The sequence below is a fragment of the Phascolarctos cinereus genome, unplaced genomic scaffold, assembly GCF_003287225.1.
Source record: "Phascolarctos cinereus isolate Bilbo 61053 unplaced genomic scaffold, phaCin_HiC Scaffold_2;HRSCAF=192, whole genome shotgun sequence".
In the NCBI taxonomy this organism is placed as follows: Eukaryota; Metazoa; Chordata; class Mammalia; order Diprotodontia; family Phascolarctidae; genus Phascolarctos; species Phascolarctos cinereus.
The window spans coordinates 271,639,542-271,661,744 of NW_027555625.1; the positions used below are offsets into that span (position 1 = coordinate 271,639,542).

The 22,203-nt window shown below is 43.9% G+C and overlaps 1 protein-coding gene across 1 annotated transcript in view; it reads left to right on the forward strand.

Annotated features, from left to right (window-relative positions):
• Positions 1 to 961: 961 nt before the first annotated feature.
• TGM3 (transglutaminase 3) overlaps positions 962 to 22,203 on the forward strand; it is a 40,493-nt gene continuing 19,251 nt past the window's right edge. The window contains exons 1-7 of the mRNA XM_078149170.1: positions 962 to 977; positions 3,293 to 3,466; positions 4,225 to 4,470; positions 5,971 to 6,089; positions 8,220 to 8,348; positions 14,184 to 14,361; positions 15,148 to 15,283. Of these exons, the coding sequence (XP_078005296.1) occupies positions 962 to 977; positions 3,293 to 3,466; positions 4,225 to 4,470; positions 5,971 to 6,089; positions 8,220 to 8,348; positions 14,184 to 14,361; positions 15,148 to 15,283 (998 nt within the window). The remainder of the gene's footprint in view (positions 978 to 3,292; positions 3,467 to 4,224; positions 4,471 to 5,970; positions 6,090 to 8,219; positions 8,349 to 14,183; positions 14,362 to 15,147; positions 15,284 to 22,203) is intronic.

The window sequence follows — 22,203 nt, forward strand, 5'->3', positions numbered from 1 at the left end:
TTAACCTGATTTCACAGACATACAAATAATATTGAGGGAGAGAAATGGTTCACAGCAAAATTTGTTCCTTTGCTCTCTGTGGGTGGTCTTGGGTACTTGCAATATAGTAGAAAGGACATTGGACTTGTAGTTAGGAAACCTGGGTTTGACGGTCCAGTTTCAATACTTGGTATCTGTGTGACCTTGAACATCATTTTACTTTGCATTTTTCACTTTAGTTTCCTCATCTATAAAAATGAAAATCAGAACATGTGCTATTACCTCAAAGGGTTATGATGAGTAAAGCCTTTTGTGAATTTTCAAGGGATATATAAATGTATGCTGGCATCATCCTCATTATTAGAGATAGTCCTGCCTAGAATATGGAGCTTAGAGGCCTATAACCCTGAATTGAAATGAATTTAATTGATTGAACTCATAGTCTTTGAGCAACGGGGGTCCTCCCCATCCTTGGCGTCTTCTCCTCCCTGCTTACACCACTACCTTCCTAGGGCTGTAGGTACTTCCTGATGGGTGGAGTCAGGGAGGGGCTGGGGCTACTTTAGACACCCTTTTCCCTAATCCATGTTCCTTCATCGGAGGCGCAAATAACTGGCCTGGGCTTTCGGAAAGAAAGAGACCAGAATAACCTGAGACATAATCATAAAACCGAATGCCCCGTGGGGCAGGAAGGAGGCACACCTTTCATCGGTCTCTGTCTTTGTCCAACCTGAGAGAGAGAAATTGCTGCTGTTCAGCTCAGTTCAGCAAATAGTTATTGATTGAATGAGTGAAAGAATGAGCCAGTTATTAAGCACTTATAACTATGTGCAGAGCACTGGGGATGCAAATAGAAAAGTCCGATAGGCCTGGCTGTCAAGGAGTTCGAACGCTAGTGGAGGTGGCCCCACCTCGGGAGGTTTTCAGCTGCAAGTCGCTGAACAGAGCCCGCGGTCCTTAGGGCGTAGCATCAAGCCCCGAGATGGTCACGCATCCTCGTAAGGGTCACGTCACACCCATTTACACTGTGCACAGCCTTGTGCTCAGTCCTCTGGGGACACATCGAAGAATAGGCCACGGGCCCTGCCCACAGAGTGCTCAAAGGCTCAGCTAAGCCCTGGAAATATGACCAAAAATATCTCATTTGACCACAGAGGAACCATGCGCAGACAGGTGGCTTGGTGGATAGAGCGCTGGGCCTGGAGTCAGCAAGACCCTAGTTCATTCAATTCTGACCCCAGGCAAGTCACTTAACTTCTATCTGCCTCAGTATCCTCATTGTAAAAAATGGGATAATAACAGCACCTATCTCCCAGGGTTGTTGTGAGGATCAAATGAAGTAGTATTTGTAAAGTGCTTAGCACAGGGTCTGGCATACAGTAAGTACTATATAAATGTTAGCTGCTATTATTATTATTATTAGCAGCTAAGTGGTAGAGTGGATAGAGCACCAGGCCTGGAGTCAGGAACATCTGAGTCCAAATCCAGCCTCAGACAATAACTCTGTGACCCAGTGCAAGTCACTTAACCCATGATTGCCTCCGCTTCTTCATCTGTAAAATGGGGGTAACAATATTACCTGCCTCCCAGGGTTGTTGTCAGGACCAAATGAGATAATAATTATAAAGTGCTTAGCATAGTGCCTCAAACACAGGGAGCTCTATATAAATGTTAGCTGTTATTATTATTATTATTAATAATAATAATAATAATAATAATAATTTACACTATTGTTATTTGGATTTCTATCTCATCTTGCCTCTTAGTTGCAAGCCCTGGGACAGGAGTGGGGTGGGGTGGGGCTATTGTGTGTACGGCTTGACTCCTTAGTAACATAACTAGTGGGAGACAACATGGATTTAGAGAAGGAACGACCTGGATTCAAATCTCTCCTTAGGCATTTCACTAGCACTGTGAACGAACCCAGACAGGTCACCTGACCCTTCTGTGCTTCAGTTTCCTCATCTGCAAAATGACGTGTTAGACTTAATGGCCTTCTCAGGCCCTGTCCCAGTTCTGTGATCCTGTGGAGATTGAGACCTGGGGCAGCAGCAAAATGCAGTGAAGGACTCCTTCATTATGGAGAGTGTGGCTGTGTCCTTTTTCCTTGAAATCTTGAACCAGCCTGTGACCACAGACGAGTCCCTAAAATGAGATAGTTAGACTAGATGGCCCCTGGGGTCTGATGCCATCCCCCCACCCCAATTCTAATTCCTACCAGCCTAAGTCACTTTCTCTGGACCCAGGTTTTCTCATCTGTAAATGGGATCATAATACTGATAGTGCCTACCTCGATGGAGTCTTGTATCGACAGTGTTTTGTAAGCCCAAAAGGGCTGGAGAAAGGAGAATTATTTTTTGTATGCCACCACTGGGCCTGTTTGTTGTTCAATTTCAGTTGTGTCTGACTCTTCTTGACCCCATTTGGGGTTTCTTGGCAAAGATACCAAAGTGGTTGGCTATTTTCTTCTCTAGCTCATTTTACAGATGAGGAAAACTGAGGCAAACAGGGTTAAATGACTTGCCTGGGGTCACACAGCTAGTAAGTGTCTTGAGGCCAGATTTGAACTTAGTAGATAAGTCTTACTGACTCCAGGCCCAGTACTCTATCCACTGTGCCACCTAGCTGCCCACAGTATATGCTTAGTAATGTCTGTTGAATACATAAATGCATGCATGATTGAATGCTCCCAGTTCCACCTCTCCTCTGTACTTTAACCTGTGGCCCCCAGCGTGAGTGTCCCAGGTTCTCTAGCTCCTTCCTTAGCCTCCAGGACCAAACACAGCTCTGTTTGGCATTCAGAGCCCTTCATCTCCCAGCTCCCTCCTACATTTTCAGTCTTCTTATATCCTATTCCCCAACATGAACTCTTTGATTCAGTGACCCTCGGCTCCTGGTGTACCATGAGCAAGACATTCTGTCTCAGCCCCAGGCATTTTCTCTGGTTGTCCCCAATTCCTGGAATTTTCTCCCTCTTCTGCAGCACCTACTGACCTCCCTGGCTTCCTTTAAATCCCAACTAAAACCATGCTTTCTACAGGAAACCTTCCCCAATGCTTTTTAATTTCAGTGCCTTCCCTCTGTTCATTATTTCCTGTTTATCCTGTATGTAGCTTACTTTGTCTATATTTGTTTGCATGTTGTCTGCTTCATTAGATTGTAAGCTCCTTGAGGGCAGGGACCGTCTTTTGCCTCTTTTTGTCTCCCCAGTGCTTAGCACAGTGCCTGGTAGGTGATTGATAAATGTTGATTGCCTGATTTTTGTTCTGTGAAAGACCCCAAAGTCTGCAGCTTCTTCTTTATCCTTTCACAGCTTTGCAACTCTCAGGCTTCGACTGGCAGATGCAGGCTAACAAATATGCCCATCACACAGACAAGTACTACATTAATGAGCTGACCACAAGGAGGGGCCAGCCCTTTTACTTGAAGTTGTCCTTCAACAGACCCATTGCCTCTGGGGAGAGGCTGACCTTCACAGCCTCAACAGGTGACTGAATTCTTTTTTTCTCTTTCTCTCCCAGGGTCTAGCATAATGCTCTACATACAAGGGACACTGAATACATTGTATTAAATTTACTGCTTCAGCATGGTGTGATTAGCATGAAGACGCATGATGTAGTAGAAAGAGCCCTGGACCAGGATGCGAGAGATCTAGGCTCTGTGTGACTTCTCTAGGTCTGTGCTGGATAATGAGCAAGACCCCTTCAAGCTCTGTTGTTGTTCATCGTTTCAGTTGTCTGACTCTTCATGACCCCATTTGGGCTTTTCTCAGTAGAGGTGCTGCAGTAGTTTGCCATTTCCTTCTCCAGCTCATTTGACAGATGAAGACACTGAGGCAAATGGGGTTAAGTGACTTGCCCAGGGTCACACAGCTAGTAAGTGTCTGAGGCTGGATTTGAACTCAGGTATTCCTGACTCCACTGCACCACCTAGCTGTCCCTTCAAGCTCTAAAATTATCTGATTTGGTGACTTATAGGGGCAGTAGCAGTTCAGCGTTTTCCTGGAAATTATATGACCTGGGTTCTTATCTCTGGTCCCCTCTCTGTGCCTCAGTTTCCTCATCTAGAAAATGAGAGATATTAGACATAACATTTCAAGATCCCATCCAGCTGTGATAGTCTGTGACTTCTTCAGTGACTCAGCCTGACTCTGGCTATGACAGTGTTCAGTTTCACCTACTCTATCCTAACTCCTTGTTCAGATATGCTACATGGATTCCATTGTTCTCTGTTGTTTTTGGAAAGGTCCAAACCCTTCTGAATCAGCCCGGACCAAAGCCGTGATTCCTCTGTCTACTGGGTCCAGTGGTGGCTCCTGGAGTGCAGTACTCTCCTCCAACAACAGCGACGGCTCTGTGACCGTCGCCATCTCCAGTCCAGCCAACGCCCCTATTGGTCGATATACGCTCAGCATTCAGATTGCCTCTGAAGGTGGAAGCACCTCCACAACTCTGGGGACGTGGGTTCTGCTGTTTAACCCCTGGCTACAAGGTAGGAGCCAAGCCCCAGACCAGGTCATTACCCCACCGCTGGGCTCCCACTCCAGGTGCAGCTCCCTGCTCACAGAAGAAGAAGGGCACACTGCAAAGAGCCTTGCCCCAGGAGGCAGGAAAGCTGGGTCTTAATGTTAGTTCTCCCACTGCCTTGGGGTCACCTAGGCACTTCGCTTCCTATCTCTGGGCCTCACTTTCTCTGTGAGGGGGTTGGGCTAAGTCATTTCAAAGGCTTCTTGTGGTCGTAATATTTTACATCCTAAATATCCTTTCAACTCGAATGTTGTGTGTTCTGTGTTTTCTCTAGTTCTGCCATTGTATGTTTTGAGGTCATTTCCATCTCTGATGTTCTGCCTTCCATGCTTTAAGGTCCCTTCCAGCTCTGAAATCTCTGCTCTACGTCTTGCAACTCTATACATCTCTGTTCTGTCGAAGGCTTGTTATATCTCTAAAGTTCAGTGATACTCACTGGAGTCGGGGCAGTGGGTCAGAGACTTTCAGAGGTGAGTTCTAGCACAAGGACTTTATGCATCAATAATATTTCTGTCCCAGTAAGTCAATGAGACAGTGATTTAACATTCAGTAATTCTACGACAGCATCAATGCCTTTAGATTTGATGACAGCATTGCAGTAAACTAGTAATACCAAATGGCTTCCTGGTGGTGTAGAGAGCTACTGTTGCACATTTTCCAAATTTCAGTACTGCAGCACAGTTATTTCATCTCTTCAGCCTGAACTCCTAAAGTATCTCTGTTTATTTTAATCATAGGATCTAGAGCTGGTTGGCAGCAGGACCTTTCTCCAACCTCACTTCCCACCTGCATGCACTGTTTCCAGAGCATGAACAGGTAGTCAGAGGCATCAAGCCTAGACCTGTCATGTGAAGAAGGGATTAGCTCTGTATGAATTGGCTGTAAAGGGCAGAGTCAGAAACAAAGGTCGGAAGATACAGAGGAGCATAATTTAGGCTTAATGTAAAGAAAACTTGTCAGCGATTAGAGCTAGCCGAAAGTAGCACACTCCACTTCACTGGAGGTCTTCAAGCAGATTCTAGATACTTGTCAGGATGTTATAGAACCAATTCCTATTCAGATATGAGCTGGACTAGAGCAAGCTTCATCTGCAAGGAGTCACAGACCCCTTTGGCAGGCCAGTAAAGCCAGTGAACCCCCCCTCACAGAATACCAGTTGTTTGGTTTTTAAAATCGCAATCAAAGACAATGCTAAATGTCAGGAAGAGATTAATGAATATAAAGATGTAACAAGTTCACGGACTTGCCAGAATCTATCCACAGGATCTCAGGTTAAGGGTTCTTAGACTAGAGGATATCTGGGGTCCCTTCCAATTCGGAGACTCTGTGTCAATGAGGCCAGAGCAGGGCTTCCCCCGAGACAGCCAGTCCCAGGCACAGAGGACTGTCTGGAAGGGATGTAAGAAGGAAAGGGTGCTTCCTAATTCTTTTCCACTTCAAACATTTCCTTTTTTGGGTTTTCCAGCGGATGGTGTGTTCATGATGAATAATGCAGAGAGAGAAGAGTATGTGGAGGAAGATGCCGGTGTCATATTCGTAGGGAGCGCAAATCGAATCAGCATGGTTGGCTGGAATTATGGACAGGTAAATTAATAATAAAGCAGCCAAAGGTTTGCATACAAATTTCCCGAGTGATTGACTTCAGAGAATAAGTTGGGGGGCAGCTAGGTGGCACAGTGGATAGAGCACTGGCCCTGGATTCAGGAGGACCTGAGTTCAACTCCGGCCTAAGACACACAACACTTATTAACTGTGTGACCCTGGACAAGTCACTTAACCTGCATTGCCCAACCAAAAAAAAACCCAACAACAACAACAAAGAATAAGTTGGATTCTCATTTGTATATATCTTATGTGTTAGTCATTTGACTAAAAAATATATCCAAACCTTTTTGGCTCCCGCTCTCATTCAAAGCTCCAAGCTCCTGCCTTGCTCTTCTCCCCTCTTTTTTTTTTTTTTTTGGCTAGGCAGTGGGGTTAAGTGACTTGCCCAGGGTCACACAGCTAGTAAGTGTTGTGTGTCTGAGGCCAGATTTGAACTCAGGTCCTCCTGAATCCAGGGCCTGTGCTCTACCCGCTGCACCACCCAGCTGCCCCTTCTCCCCTCTTTCTACCTCTAGTACACAGTGAGATTGAGTTTCCCTAGCTTGGAAAAATGTGTTTGATACATTTTATAGTTGGACCCACCCATCACTTGACCAAGTCACTTTCTTCCCCTGAGCCTAAGGTTCAAATAAGGGGGTTGGACTTTTGTTGTTGTTGAATTGTTTTAGTCATGTCTAACTCTTCATGACCCCATTTGTGGTTTTCTTGACAAAGATCCTGGAGTGCCTTGCCATTTCCTTCTCCAGCTCATTTTACAGTTGAGGAAACTGAGGCAAACAGGGTTAAGTGATTTGCCCACGGTCACACAGCTAGTGTCTGAGACCGGATTCAAACTCAGATCCTCTTTGGCCCTATGCCCTATCCACTGTGCTACCTGTGTGTCTCTAGGGGTTGGATATCATCTCTAAGATCCTTTCTCGCTCTAGCGTTCTTTGTTTTATGGTCTCTTCACCTTTAATATTCTACAAGGTGTCTCAAAAGTCTTAGTGCATTTCTTAGCTTTTAATAAATACCTTATTAACTTTTATTAATACATATTAAGAGCTTAAAACTCTTTCTTTTCTAAGGTACTTTCTGGCTTGGACATTCTGTAATATAACTCACCATTCTGTGAAATGAAAGGGTTGGACTTGGCTATAGGTCCTGAAGGGTCCCTTCCAGCTCTAAATGTATGATCTGTGTAGAAGGTTCCCTCTAGCTTTGGCATTCTAAGACTAGTGTTCAGAACCATGACAAGAACTGTTTTCACCTAGGACAAAAACAGTTTGGGAGGATCCAGTGGACAGCATCGCTGTAGAGGCCTTTCTGACCGCAGGTTCAGTCTCTGTGGGAGAGGACACAGTCTGGCCCTCATCCTCTCAGGGATTGGAAAGACAACAGGACCCTGGGGTGGGAGGAGGTGACCCAGGTGCAGTTAATTAATTGTACAGCCTGATAATGGCCTTTGAGGTAAGTTCTGGGGATGGTCCCTCTCTCTGGGTCTCAGATTCCTAATCAATTAAAAAGGAGGGCTTTGGATCATCTGGCCCTTCATCACCTTTAGCTGTAGAGCTATGAGTGATCTAAGGGCCCTTCTAAGTCTAATATTTTAAGCTTTATGTTCTAAGGCTACTTCTAGCTATAATATTCAGTGGTTCTCTGGCAACCTCAATGACTTTAGATTTGATGACAGCATTGTAATAAACTAGTAAACTGGCTGGCTTTCTGGTGGTGTGGATAGCCACTGCTTCATGTCTTTCAAATTCTTCCACAGCAGCACAAACCCATTCTCCAGCCTGAACCCTAAATTTTTTAATAGGGTCATAGGATTTAGAGCAGGAAGAAACCTTGGGTATTATCTAGTCTAACCAAGAGATTAAGTCACCTCTGTAAAGCCGCACAAGTTAGTGGCAGATTTGGAACCTGGGACACTTTTTTCCTACAGTTTGGGTAAGTCAGCTCAAGGAGGAGACAAGAAAAGTATCATTTGGCTGCTCCTTCCTGGGTGCCAGAAACCGTGGAGTAAAGAGAGCCTGGAGCTTACCTTGTGGCCCTCCCCGAGCACCTCTTTCCTTCCCTCATTACAAGTTACATATTGAATAGTAACGCCAGGCTTCTCTCTCTGAACAGTATGAAGAAGACATTCTGAACATTTCCCTCATAATCCTGGACAGGAGCCTCAACTTCCGCCGTGACCCGGTCACTGATGTGGCCAGAAGAAATGACCCTAAATACGTTGGCCGAGTGCTGAGTGGCATGGTAAGAAAAGCATCATCCAGCCCATAATTGAGGTCCTAGACAGTTGTAACTCTGACCCTGGCTTATAGTTCTTCTTCTTCTGGCTTTATGGTCAGTGTGGCCAGGGTCTCTGCCCAGCAGGCCCAAGAGACAAGGCAGGGTTTAGTCTACAAAGTCTCGTAGTGTTAAGAGCAAGAACCCAGCCTAAGAGCAAGGAGAGAGGACATTAGGACATTCCTCCCAATGTTCCACATGGGATGGGGAAGGGAAGGGGATAAGCATTTATACAGCACCTACTATGAGCCAAGCGTTTTTACAACTGTCCCCATTTTGCAGTTGCGGAAACTGAGTCAGACAGAAGTTAAGTGACTCATCTAGGGTCACATAACTGAGGCTGCATTTGAACTCAGGGTTTCCTAACTCTAGGCCCAGCACTCTGTCTTCTGTGCCATCTAGCTGCCTCCAGCTCGAGGCTCTGGGAAGTGCCCTGTTCTTGGAATCAGATTTGGATTCCATTTCCAGCTCCAATACTCACTGGTTGGGGGACCCTGGGCAAATGACTTCCCCTTCTGAGCTTTAATTTCCTAATCTATAAAATAAGTATAATAACCCTTATATCTCCTCCCTCTTAGGTATTATTGTGAGGAAAGTGCATTTTAAACCACAAAAAGCTTTAGAGATGTGAACGATTATTATCCTGGCCCCAGCTCTGCCACATCCTGCAAAAGCCTTCATGCATTTGGCAGGCAAGCAAGCGAGCATGTATTAAACGAGGATTGTGTAGTATCCCAGGATATAGGTGAGATACTGAGAAAAAGACTCACACCCCCTACCCTAGCACATGACAGGACGAAGCGCTGGAAGGGACCTAAGATATTACAAAGTTCACTTTACATATGGGGAAACTGAGCCCCACAGAGGTTCATTGACTTTCCCAAGATTACATAGATAATAATTAGAAAGCTAAAAGTCAGGGGCATCTAGGTGACGCAGTGGATAGAGCACCGGCCCTGAGGTCAGGAGGACCTGAGTTCAAATCCAACCTCAGATACATAACACTCACTAGCTGTGTGCCCCTGGGCAAGTCACTTAACCCCAATTGCCTAAAGAAAAAGAAACAAAAAGAAAACTCAGGTCTTCCAAAACCAGTGTTCTTTTTCCCATACCATCCCTGTTGAGTTTATAATCCAATAAAAGAGATGAGACATAGACAAAAAGTAACCCTCCTACAAAATACAGGGTGATAACAGACCAGTTGTCCTAAGTATTCATGGGAAAGCATTACATTACGTATGTTTAGGGATGGGGGGGAGGCGGGCTCAGAGGAATTTTCTTGGATGAAGTGTTATGGGAGCTGGGCCTCTAAGGATGGATATAGTTCCCAGTCCCAGTCTGTCCCAGGATGCAGTAGTGGGAGCTCTACAAGATCACATTTCTGGTACAGCCCTGTCCTCAGGAAGCCTCATCAAGGCACCTCTAGCGTCCACACTCTTCCTGTGAGAGTGGCCTGGTGTCTAGGAACTGGTTCAGCCTCTGTGATAGAAGTTAAAGAAGCTGAGATTCCCAGAATGTTAGAACTGGAGAGTATCTTTGAGCTCAGTGGTTCATCACCTTTGTCTTACATGTGGGAAAGCTGCAGCCCAGAGAAAGGAAGGTTTGATCGCCCAAGGTCAAACCCAGAATTACAAGCACAGTCAGAGCTGCAGTCCAGGGCTCCTCACCCTCAGTGGGGCTCCTTCTGTTGTACCACTTGGCTCCCTACAAACATTTAAAAGTTCAAAGTCAAAGGGATGGCTTTGACTTGTCACGTGTCACCTGGTTAATTAACTAGAAATCTCTTTACCTTTCAACTTGTTAATTAGCTCAGTTGGCTGGTGAATTGACTTAGCTAAAAGTTTAAAAGGTAAAGCAATCTCCATGACTTTGAACTTTTTAACTTTTAACATTTTAACAAGTTCATGAAATGACTTCTTAGATTCAGGTCAGAAACCCTGCCTGTCTGGTCTAGGATGCCAGCATCTCTACTGATAAGCCTTCAGAACATCACCACAAAATCCCACTTTGCCCTCCACTTTCTGGAGATTACTGTCTTCAAAATGCTTAGCCAGAAGCCCTGTATTCTAAGTCTATCTTTGTCACTAAAGTCTCTTCAAATAATTCGTAGACTTTTGGATCCAGTTGGGGTTAAGTGATTTGCCCAGGGTCACACAGCTAGTAAGTATTTGAGGTCAGATTTGAACTCAGATCCTCTTGTCTCCAAGGCTAGCGCTCTATCCATTAGGTGCCCCTAATTCATTGACTATTCCAAAGTCAGGGACCTTAGAAATAGGCTCACTCAGCCTCCTCATTTTACAAGAGGACACAACAGAGGCCTGTAACAAAGAAGGGGTCTACCTAACATAAAGCTTAGTCAATGGCAAGAGTAGGTCTAGAAGCCAGGGCATCATGGTGAGGTGGAAAGATCTCTGGATTTGAAATGAGAAGAACTGGGTTTGAATCACAGCAGTGTGATCTTGGACAAGTCACTTGACTGCTTTGGGCCTCAGATTTCTTACCTGTGAAAGGAGGGGATTGGACTAGATGGCCGCTAAGGTCAGCTGCCACTAGAAGTGTATAATTCTGCACTCTCAGCACTAAGAAGCAACAGCATTGATTAAGTGCTGTCCTTCATTATGTGGAACACTTTGTTTTCTGGGACTCTCTTTGCTGTGCCCCAGCTGCCCATTTATGACTCGGATATTCTAAACATTTCATTTAATAAATTAAATAAACATTTAAGGTGGTCAAAGAAGGCTTCAGAGGGCAGGTGAGACTTTGAAAGCTGAGGCTTCAGAAGAAACAAGAGCATTGAAAGCCAAGCCAAAGATCAGGGGAGATCTGTGCAGAAAAGCCGAAGCCTGCGGCCTGGTGAGGCAGCCAGCGAGGTCCTCCACAGCGCCCAGCCCTCCTCGGTGCACATCCTCCAAGTTGGGCTTCAGCTGCAGCTGCTGACTCATTCCTAGGCCCTCAGGCAAGCTGCTTTATCTCCCCAGAGTTTCCTGAACTACACCTTGGACATGATCCCTCTCAAACTCACTGCTGGGCTGGGTGAACTACACTAATTACCACCTGCACGGCCCTTTGAAAGGATCCAAGCTCCAGGGTAACCCAGCTGATTACTGCTTTCCATGCTGGGGCCCTGGTGATTCAGCAGATGGGGACAGATGGCGAAATCTTTCATCTTGGCCTGTCTGTAACATATCTTATGATCTCAAATGATGGCCCCATCAAAATGGAAGGCGGGGAGAAAGATCTATAGGTCCATGGCCCAACTGCAAACAGGGGAGTGCTAGTCTCTCTTCTAAATAGAATCATAGACATCAGCAGCTGGAAGAGGCCTTGGAACATTAACTGTCAAAGCTTAGTCCGCCCCCATCATTTTATAAAAGAGAAAACATTTCAAAATAAGTCTCTTCTCTGAAAAAAGTGAAGTTGAGAGTCTTTTAAAATTTTTATCTGTAATAGTATAGCAATAACAAAGTCCAGAGGAAATAATAGAAAGAAAGCCCATTCAAAATAGCTACAAAATATGCAAACTATCTGGGAGTCAGTCTACTAAGAAACACTCAAGATATAGATATAGATATAGATATACATCACAAAGCACTGTTTAAGAGAATAAAGAATGACAAGTAATTGAAGAGATATTCACTGCTCATGGTTAAGCTATACAAATGAATAAAAATGACATCATTACCTAAATTAATTTGAAAATTAATGTTCTGTTAATCAAACTAACAAAGGAGTAGTCTGTAGAGCCGTACAAAATAATAATTCATTTGGAGGAACAAAAAGTATAGAATCTTAAGTGAAATAAAATTTAAAAAGAAGAATGAAGAGAGAACAGTATTTCCAGACTTTATATTGTAAAGCAGTAATTATCAAAACTGGTACTAGTAAAAAATAAAACAAGAAAAAAGCACATCAGTGGCACATAATATATAAACAAGAATCAGTCTAATTCAATAACCCAGTAAACCCAAGAATATAAACTACTTCTAGAAGAATTCCCTATCTGGCAAGCACTGCCGGGAAAACTGGGCAGCAGTATGACAGAAATTAAATTTGTTGTTGTTCAGTCATGTCTAACACTTCATGATCCCATTTGGGGTTTTGCCATTTCCTTCTCCAGCTCATTTTACAGATGAGGAAACTGAGGTAAACTGGGTTAAGTGGCTTGCCCAGCGTCACACAGCTGGTAAGTTAGACAAGGTTAGATTTAACTCAGGGAGATGAGTCTTTCTGACTTCTGGCCCGGCTCTCTCTATCCATTGCCCCACCTACCTGCCCGAGAAAGTGAGTTTAGACCATCATTTTATACTGTACGTCATAGATAACCTCCAAATAGAAATATGACCTAAATATAAAAGGTTACACCATAAAGAAATTAGAGTAAAGTGAAATGAGGTATATTTTACAACTATGGCTAGGAAGAGAATTCTTGACTAGGAAATGGACCACAAAAGATAAAATATATAATTTTTATTATGTGAAATTAAAAGACTTTTGCACAAATATGATTAGTAGTATAAGACAGAGGAAACTTATTTTAATGGTTTTGACAAGTTTGGTTAATAACAGTAACAAGAATATTCCCTTCCAGCAAATCTAAAAATAATTTAATAAAGAAGGAGAGGGGGGCAGCTAGGTGGCACAGTGGATAGATCTCTGGCCTTGGAGTCAGGACCTGAGTTCAAATCCGGCCTCAGACACTTGATACTTATTAACTGTGTGACCCTGGGCAAGTCACTTAACCCCAATTGCTTCAGCAAAAAAAAAAAAGAATGAGAGGGAAAAATAGATTTAACAGTTATAATGCTAAATATAAATGAACTGAACTGCTTGAAAAAAAAGAAATGGTTACAAAATGTATTAAAATCCAACAATAGGTTGTTTATAGGAAATACCTTTAATACAGAAAGATTTTAATAGATTTAAATTAAAAGATTGACATAAAATTTTCCATGCTATTGCTAATTCACAAAGAGGATAATACTGAGAATATCAAAGTCTATAGAGGTAGAAACTGAAGCCTAAATAGTGAAAGTGACTGGCCAGCAAGTTGAGGTCTCTTGACTTCCAAGCCACTACTTTTCAGAGGTTCCCAAAGTGAGCAGTACTGCCCCCTGGGAGCCCTAGAGTGGGGGCCATAGTAGCCTTGGGAGCAATTGGGGGGTGTTGAATAAAAATAAGGGGACAGTGGAAACATAAGGAAAGAAGAGAAGAGAATTTTGAAAAACCATTCATACATGATTCAACTGTTGTATAACAGAGTTAAAGTCCTAGTGATTACATTATTTTCCAAATAAACACACAAAATGCAAGTTATAACCAATCAGTGGTCAAGTCCACCAATAGGTCTTAACAAGCAAGTGTTGGCAGGTAAGCATGTCATGCACTATTGGAAAGTCCAGCGTGTGTGGGCAGGAATATGTGTGTGTAATGACTTGTTATATATGATACTATATGGTTACATGACACAATATTACATCATCAGAATTTCAGTGTAGGAAAAAACCACAAATTTGCAATAAATTATTAAATTTAAGATGTGTCTTTTTTTAATTTATATTTTTTTTAAATGATGCAAATTTAAAAAAAAAACAAAGAGTTAAAGAAAGTTTGATTTCCAGAGGGCAATGAGTAATTTTTTTTAAAAAGAGGCTGTAGGCCAAATATGTTTGGGAACCTCTGCTCTATACCATGCTGAGCTCTTCTCCTCTTCTGAGATTTCTTTCTCTCCTCACCCACTCTCCACACATTGCCACCTTTCCTCCTCTCCACATTCGGAGCTGACTGGACACAGGTGTTTTTCAGATCAATGGCAATGATGATAATGGTGTGTTATCTGGGAACTGGAGTGGAGATTACACTGGTGGCAAGGACCCTAGGAACTGGAATGGCAGTGTGGAGATCCTGAAGGAATGGAAGAAAAATCGTTTCCAGCCTGTCCGCTTTGGCCAATGTTGGGTCTTTGCTGGGACCCTGAATACAGGTACCCTGGGCGAAGTGCAGCCTGGCTGGGTCAGTACAGAATAGTGAACTCACTCCCAAAAGCTTGTCCCAAACTCCCATCTCTGAATTAGGAGTCAGGAATCTTGGGTTCCAGTTCTGACTTTGTTAAATTCCCTTTGTGAATTTAACATCACTGAGACTCAGTAGAATGGGAATAATCATATTGTACTATCTGCCTACCAGGGCTGCTGTGAGTTCAATGAGCCTTAAACTGCTATATAAATGTAAGTTATTGTTATCATCTTATTACCTATAGAAAGGGGGAAAATAATAGACTTATCCAAAGACTATTGTCTCTCCACACTAAATGCGGAGAGAATCATGTGGCTGGCCAGAGCACAGCAACACTTAGTAACCCTCTGCTAAATTATAGGGAGGTTGTGACCCGTGCTAGCAGGGGATGAAACTGCAGAGCCTCAGAGCACAGAGGTTAGAAGTAAATGGTGCTCTAAGGCTTACAAAGTGCCATCCGCTTTGTAAGAGGCCCTGTGGCATGAGCATGTCAGCCCCATTTTATAGATGAGGGAGGTGTGGTTCAGAGAACTGAGCTGAGCTGCCAACGGTTACATAACCAACTGTCCGACCCTGTATTCAAGCCCATATCTCCTGACTCTACTGCACCAAGCTAGCCTATAAGATTATTGTGAGGAAATGCTTCTGTAAACAGTAAAACACTATATACATGGAGATCAGCACCACCACCATCATGGGCATCGGCATCGGCATCGGCATCATCTAAGCTGTCTCCCTGGTTTTTGACTTCCAGTGCTTCGGTGTCTGGGGATTCCTTCCCGGGTGATCACCAACTTTAACTCAGCCCATGACACAGACCGCAACCTGACCATTGATGTCTACTATGACGCTCTAGGAAATCCCCTAGACAGAGGGAGTGACAGCATTTGGTAAGCACCTCTCCTGTCCTCTGTACCGACTCCACAACACTTAGACATCTCCTTAATGTATTGTTCCTCAGTGACTCAGCTCCACACGTGGGGTAAGAGGTTACAGAGGTGGCAGGAGGAGAAACGCAGACTCTCGATGACAGACAGACTGATGACGCCTCTACGATGAAACCATTCCGACCTATTTCAGCACACGATCTGACAGAATGGAACACATAATGTAGTGTTTTGGTAACAGGTTACTCAGAAAACCCACTATCACAATGGTTGCTCACTCTTTGAATCAAGCCTAATGAAAAGAAAAATATATTTTGGAAATTTCACTTAGTGCAGACAGTTTTAAAATTATAAAAACTTTGGGTTAGAAGAGTTCTTAGAACTTAAAACTGGAAGCTAACCTAGAAAACAGAGTATCAGAGCTGAAAAGGACCTCAGAGCCAAGAAGTTTTAAATTGCTAGGACCTTGGAACATTTCAGAGCTTAAAGGGAGCACAGAATAGAGCAGGTTAAAGCTGGAAGGTTTCTTGGAGGTATCTAATCCAGACCTCTCAGTCTGCTTAGGACAAGCCTGAGGCTCACAGAGGTTGAGTTATTTGCCCAAGGTACAACTAGTAAAGTGGCAGAACCAAACCTAGAACCTAGACCTCCTGAGTTCCAGTGCTCTTTACAGAATTCTGCTCTGCCACCTGATGCCATTTTAAAGGCCTTAAGAAGTCTTTGGGGGATGCAGTGGAAAGCTCTGGGCAGAATTTCAGATCAGTCCCCTAACCCCCACAGCTGCCTAGCCCATCCAGATATACCAGCAGAGCAGCTCTGCATGCAGCCCTATAGCCCCAGACTCTGCATCAGCCAGGTAGGAGGCCAGGCCTTATGTCAGGATGTTCCTCCAGAAGCAGCCTGAAGGTCCCTCAGTGCCCCTGTCCAAGTCTATGTGAATGCTGCACAGAAAGCTGTGGGATCTGATCCTCACCCCCCTTCTCTTTTTTGCCAGGGGTAGTGGAAACTAAAGATCAGAAGATGTGGGTCCTAGCCCTAATTGTGCCGTTATCTGGCTCTGTGCCCCTGGCAAGTCATTTCCCCTCTAGGGTTCAGTTTCCTCCTATATAAATTGGGGGGGAATGGATCAAATGATCTCTAAAGTCATCTTAAAAATTCTGATTCTCCAGATGTCTCTTCCCTCCCAGTAGCTGCTCCTCCCAGGGAAGCCACACCCTCTTTTACTTAATCCCTGCACTATCAGGGGAAAGAAGGCTGGAGTCATTTAGGCTTGGTAGGTAATTAGGACTTGTCTTTGCAAGAATTTATAGCACAATACAGATGCTATTAGTGTTTAATGGAATCCTATGAAGAATAGATAATAAATCATCTTGATTTTATCCTAAACTATATTCATGCAGCTCTGTTTTTGGTCAGAGTCCATGTGGCAGCACATTTTAGAAAGCTCATCGACAAGCTGGAGCAGGTCAAAGAGAGGAGAGTGGCCAGGATGGGGAGGGGCCTCAGGATCACGGCATGTAACGATAGCTGTCATTTCTGTAGCTCTTATGCGCCAGGCACTGTGCTAAGCGCTTTGCAGTTATCGTGTCATCTGATCCTCGCGGAGGTAGGTGCTATTATTATCACCATTTTACGGATGAGGAAAATGAGGCAAGCAGGGGTTAGGTGACGTGCCTAGGATCATATGAAGCCAGACTTGAACTAAAGTCTTCCCAAATCCAGGCCCAGCTGCTCTATCTCCTGTGCCACCTAGCCGCCCCCTAACTATAAGGATCAGTTGAAGGAATCTGGGGTATTTAGCCTGGAGAAGACTTGGGTGGGAATACAATTGTTGTCTTCAGCTATCCGACACTATCATGGGAATGGGGAAGCAGGCTTATGTCTCAGGTGGCTCCAGAAGGCAGAACTAGAACCAGTGAGGGGATGTTTCAGGGTCTCAGATTTTGGCTCAGTATAATAAGAATTCACTATTCCAAGAACAAACAGAACCATCTAACAAGGAAATAAGCTGATTTGTTATGTAAGCTGTAATACCCATGGTGCATATATAATAGAAGGGATTCATGCTCGGGTGTAAGTTAGAAGCCCCAAATTCCCATTCACCTCTTAAGATTCTGTGATGCGGTAGAACCCAAAGTGATTTTCTGATCCATTATTGCACAGGGTTCCCCCTTCCCTGATTAGCTGATGTTACCTCAAGGACCTACAAATCCCAGTACGGTCAGTTGTAGTCATGGTCTGTCACTGGCCTTCTCCCAGTTATCCCCAGTTGGCATTGGTGGCATCTGATCACAGGGCTGGGGGGAAAGGAGTATCACCCCCTCATTAGCCAAAATCACTGGTGCAGCTAGCTGAGCTGTGTCCTGAGCAAGGTGATCACCACGGGACAGACAGGTCTATATTTCATGATGCCAAGATGGTCAGAATACCCCATTCTGACCTCCCTTTGGGAGGGCACCCTATTGTGTCCGTCCTGCTGGTCAGACCAGAAGGAAAGCAATATTGAGCCAACACAAGGTGTCAGTCCCTCAGATGAAACTTTAGTGTTCCTCAAAGGACCTTTCTTAAATTTGAACCTTCCTTCCCCTGCCCCCACCAAACACCCAAGTCAGAAAATAGAACACCCCCGACATACCCAAACAGGCTTTAAGTCAAAGCCAATTTTTTTTTAATTGTGAAGAGGTAGGAAATATGTTTGTCCAAGGGAAGGACCCTAGGAGTGGAAAAAGTACTTGGCTGAGAGTTAGGAACCCATTTGCTCCATGTATAACCTTGCCTTCTCTAATCCTCATTACAGTTTCCCCATTTATAAAATGAGCCCCAGTTAGACCAGATGATCCTTGTGGGGCCCTTCCAGCCTTAACAGTCCTCAAATACAGAGCAGCAGCTCAAGGGTTAAATCTCATTTTCAGACTATGAAGTTCATCCCATAGTTTGACACCAGATGGCAGAGAGAGTCTTCCACTCAGTATCTACTTCCCCAGGGCTTTTCTATGACTCCTTTGTCTGCTAACATAAATGAAGCCTCAGGCCCAGTCCAGTCCATAAGCATAACCAAATCAGCTGAAACAGCTTAGGCTGTGGTTAACTTTTACCTTGATGTTTCTGTTATGTGCATGTGTCTTTGTGTACATTTCATTTGTCTCTGAGCTACCTTGGTTTTCTAAATCCACAAACTGGATTGCATGTTTCCTGTACTTAAGGAGCTCTTTGGCAGCCCAGCCCTGTGCTCATTGAAGCAGGGTTGGGCCCATTCCAAGAATCATAGATTAAGAACTAAAAGGTGTCTCAGAGGTCATCTGGTCCAACCCCCTTATTTGCAACGTTCCCAAGGTCACCCTGGTCATATATAAGAGGGCATGGACTTGAACCCAGGTCCCCTGACTCTGAACCCAGCAATGTTTCTGTTTTGTCCTAGTAGCCCTTAAATGTTTCCCCTGGTACTGAATGCCTGAGGGGAAAAAAAATCCTTTTTTCTTAAGATTCATAGGATAATAGAGGGTCAGACTCAGAAGGCACCTGAAAGGCCATTTATTCTAACTCTTTATCTTTCTCCCCCAAATCCCCCTGACCAACTATCTAACACTAAAATATTTCCAAGGCTTATGTTATTCCTGATAACATCAACCCAATCATAAACAACAAATATTTTTTGAACACCTACTGTGTATATATTGGGTGATAAAAGTTGGAGGACATTGAGTGTGTTGAAGTTGAAAGATGAACAAGACACACTCTGCCCTTAAGGCACTTACAGTCCAGTTGGAGAAAGAGCAGGAGTGTGTGTGTGTGTGTGTGTGTGTGTGTGTGTGTGTGTGTGTGTTGTGTGTGTAAAAACGCAGCTTGAGATGACTGGTAGAAGCAGTAAGTGTACCAGGTCGTGCCATGTTCTGTAGGATGCTGCACAACCTAATCCCTGAGAGAAGAGAAAGGGCAGGAATAGGGTGCTTTAGGCAGATTGGACAAGTATCCTCATACCTTAGCTCAGACTTAATCACCTGTGACCCATCAGCCAGCCACCTCAGCCCCTTCCACCCCGCAGCTTCATACCTTCAAAGATGAATACTCACCTCCCCTGGACTTTCTTAAAGCCCTGCTTCTCAGAGAACCCATTCCTGGGTGTCTGTCAGTGCAACATAGGCTACAGACCTGGGAGATATTCCCCTCCCCCAGGACAGAATGCTGTCTGGTACCCTTTAAGGAAGAGAAATTTAAGAAATTGATCCATGACCTATGAGACCTGTGGTTCATTTGTAAGGTCATCAACCATAAAACACTGGCCATCAGACCCTTAGAACATTGTCAGATCTGGAAAGGACCTTTGATTATGTAGTCTTTCCCTATCATTCGTTATGCAGATGAGGAAACTGAAGCTCAAAGAAATGAAGTGAGTTGCTTTCTATGAAACAGAGAAATGGCATGTTCTATACCTTCCGGCCTGGAATGATGGAAATTTGCCTGCTATGATTTTCCCTGTAAACTTTCCCTACAAATGTTCCCCATCCTTGACTTGTTACTATTTCCATAGTCATGGAACCTGTGAAATAGGAATTGCTTTCTGAGCTACCCACTGAGATAAGAATGTACATACTGGAGCCAGTCTGGTATAGTAATGGAATATGGAACTGAAAAACAGGGTCCTAACTAGCAGTGTGACCTTGGACAAGTAACTTCACCCCTCTAGGTCTTGATTGGACTGGATGACCTCTGAGATCCCTTCCAGCCCTCACATTTTATGGTCTAAAACCCATCCATGACAGGTCTGCTTTTTTGTTTTCTATTTTCTAATATTTTGTATGCTTAAGTCCCTTCCAGCTCTCGTTTCTGTGAGTTTTTTGAGCCCAAAGTAGGAAAGTATATGCCAAGAACAGTCCGCGTTCTCACAGCTTATTACTTTAATTTCTTCTCCATGGGTAACAGAGCAGAAATTGCTACCTATCAACTCAACCTCAAAATTTCCCTTTCAGGCCAGAACTCTTAATTGCTAAACCCAACTTTGTTTCTCAGTCCTCATCTTTCATGACCTCTTTGCAGCATTAGACACTGCTTACTATCCCCTGGGTGGTCCCTAGGTTTCTGTGACAGTTTTCTTCTGGTTCTCCTCCTGTCTATCTGAATGTTCCTTCTGGGTGTCCTTTGATGATTCATCATTCAAGTTCAGCCTCTAATTGTGAGTGTCCGCCAAGGGTCTAATCTGGGCCCTCTTCTCTCTCTATACTCTACCTTTTATGTGGTCTCATTAGTTTCCATTGGTTCAATGATCATCTCTCCAACTCACATGGCCTACCTCCCAGGAATGTTGTAAGGATAAAATAAGATAATATTTGCAAAGCCCTTTGCAGACCTTAAAACTATATAAAGTATCATTATGCCTAAAATGCACTCCCTCCTCACTTCTACCTCTTAGAATCCTTAGCTCCTTTTAAGGCTTAGCTCAAATGTCACCTTGTACACAAGACCTTTCCTGGTCCCATACCCATCATTAAGGTTCCCTCCTACCATTTTGTATATACTTGTATACATGTTGCATTCCCCCAGTAAAATGTAAGCTCCTGAAGGACAAAGACTAGTTTCATTTGTAGTATTACATCCGAGGCACCTAGCAAAGTGCCTGGCACATAGTAAATGCTTAACAAATGCTTGGTGAATGAAGACCCTTATGGATAAACACTCCTTTGGAAAAACAGTTTTGTTCCAAGGGCTTGATCCCAACTCCCAGCCTAGAGGCAGGGCTCTAATTCAATTCAATAAAAATTTATGAATGTCTACCATGTGCACAGTACTGTTCTAGGTGATAGGTACACAAAGACAAAAAGAAAAGGAAATGCCTGTCCTCATGGACCTTGCATTCCGCTAGGGAATTGCAAGACCTACACAGATAAATACAAAGTAATTTCGAGTATACTAATAGGGGTAGAGGTAGGGGGAAGAATTTGGAGAGCAATTTCTTGTCCCTCCATTGTAAAACAGTCCTTTTGTGAATATTCAAATTGTAGCATGTAATGAAGGTCTCCTGGCCCTAGCTAACTCCACAGGGAGGAGGAATTTGGAATGTCAGATTCTGAGGATTGGTTGAATGCAGTGGCTAGGTTCAGATTGTAGATAGCACTGTTTGACCCTAGGCAAGTCATTTAACCTCATTGGGCCTCAGTTTCCTCATCTGTAAATGAGGGAGTTGGGCTAGATGGCTTCTGAGGTCCCTTTCAGATCTGTGACCCCGTGGTCAAGTCTAATCTCCAAGAATCCTTCCCTGACCATCCCAAGCCATAGTGCTCTCTCCCTTCCCTAAACCTCTGGGATGTTTATTGTCTTGGGGAGAGTTGACATGTAGTCGATTGGATTGTATAGTTATTTTTATTTATGCTTATTCTCTCTATTAAAATTATCATCATCTCTGCTGATAAAAATAGTCGCATAACATTTGTGTAGCATTTTTCAAAAGTGATTTCACACCCATTAATTCATTCAGTCCTCACAACATCCCTGTAAGGAAAGCTGGACAAATAGCATTATCCCTATTTTAGCGATGAGGAGCCTGAGACTCAGAAAGGGAAAAAACTTGCCCAAAGTCATCCAGGTAGTGAGTGAAGGAGGCAGAAATTGAGTCCAGGGTTCTCTGCACGAGATCCAGCTCCTGGGGGCAGGGGGATATATCTTTGTCCTCCACCTATGCAGAGTCTAGGGCTTTGTGTGAAAGCTCAGTGAATGTTGGTTGAATGAAATTATTCTCCATTCCAGATCTGGGGGTTGAGCCCAGATGGACAGAGCTACTTTGGAGTTCCAGATCAACTCCAGGTCTTTATGGCTTTGGAATTCACTGCAGCAGAATCACAGACTCTCAGGGGTGCTTCACGGGCCAGCTAGGTTATAACCCATGCTTGAAAGCCCCTCAAGTGATCAGATTTTCTTTGCATTATGGGAGA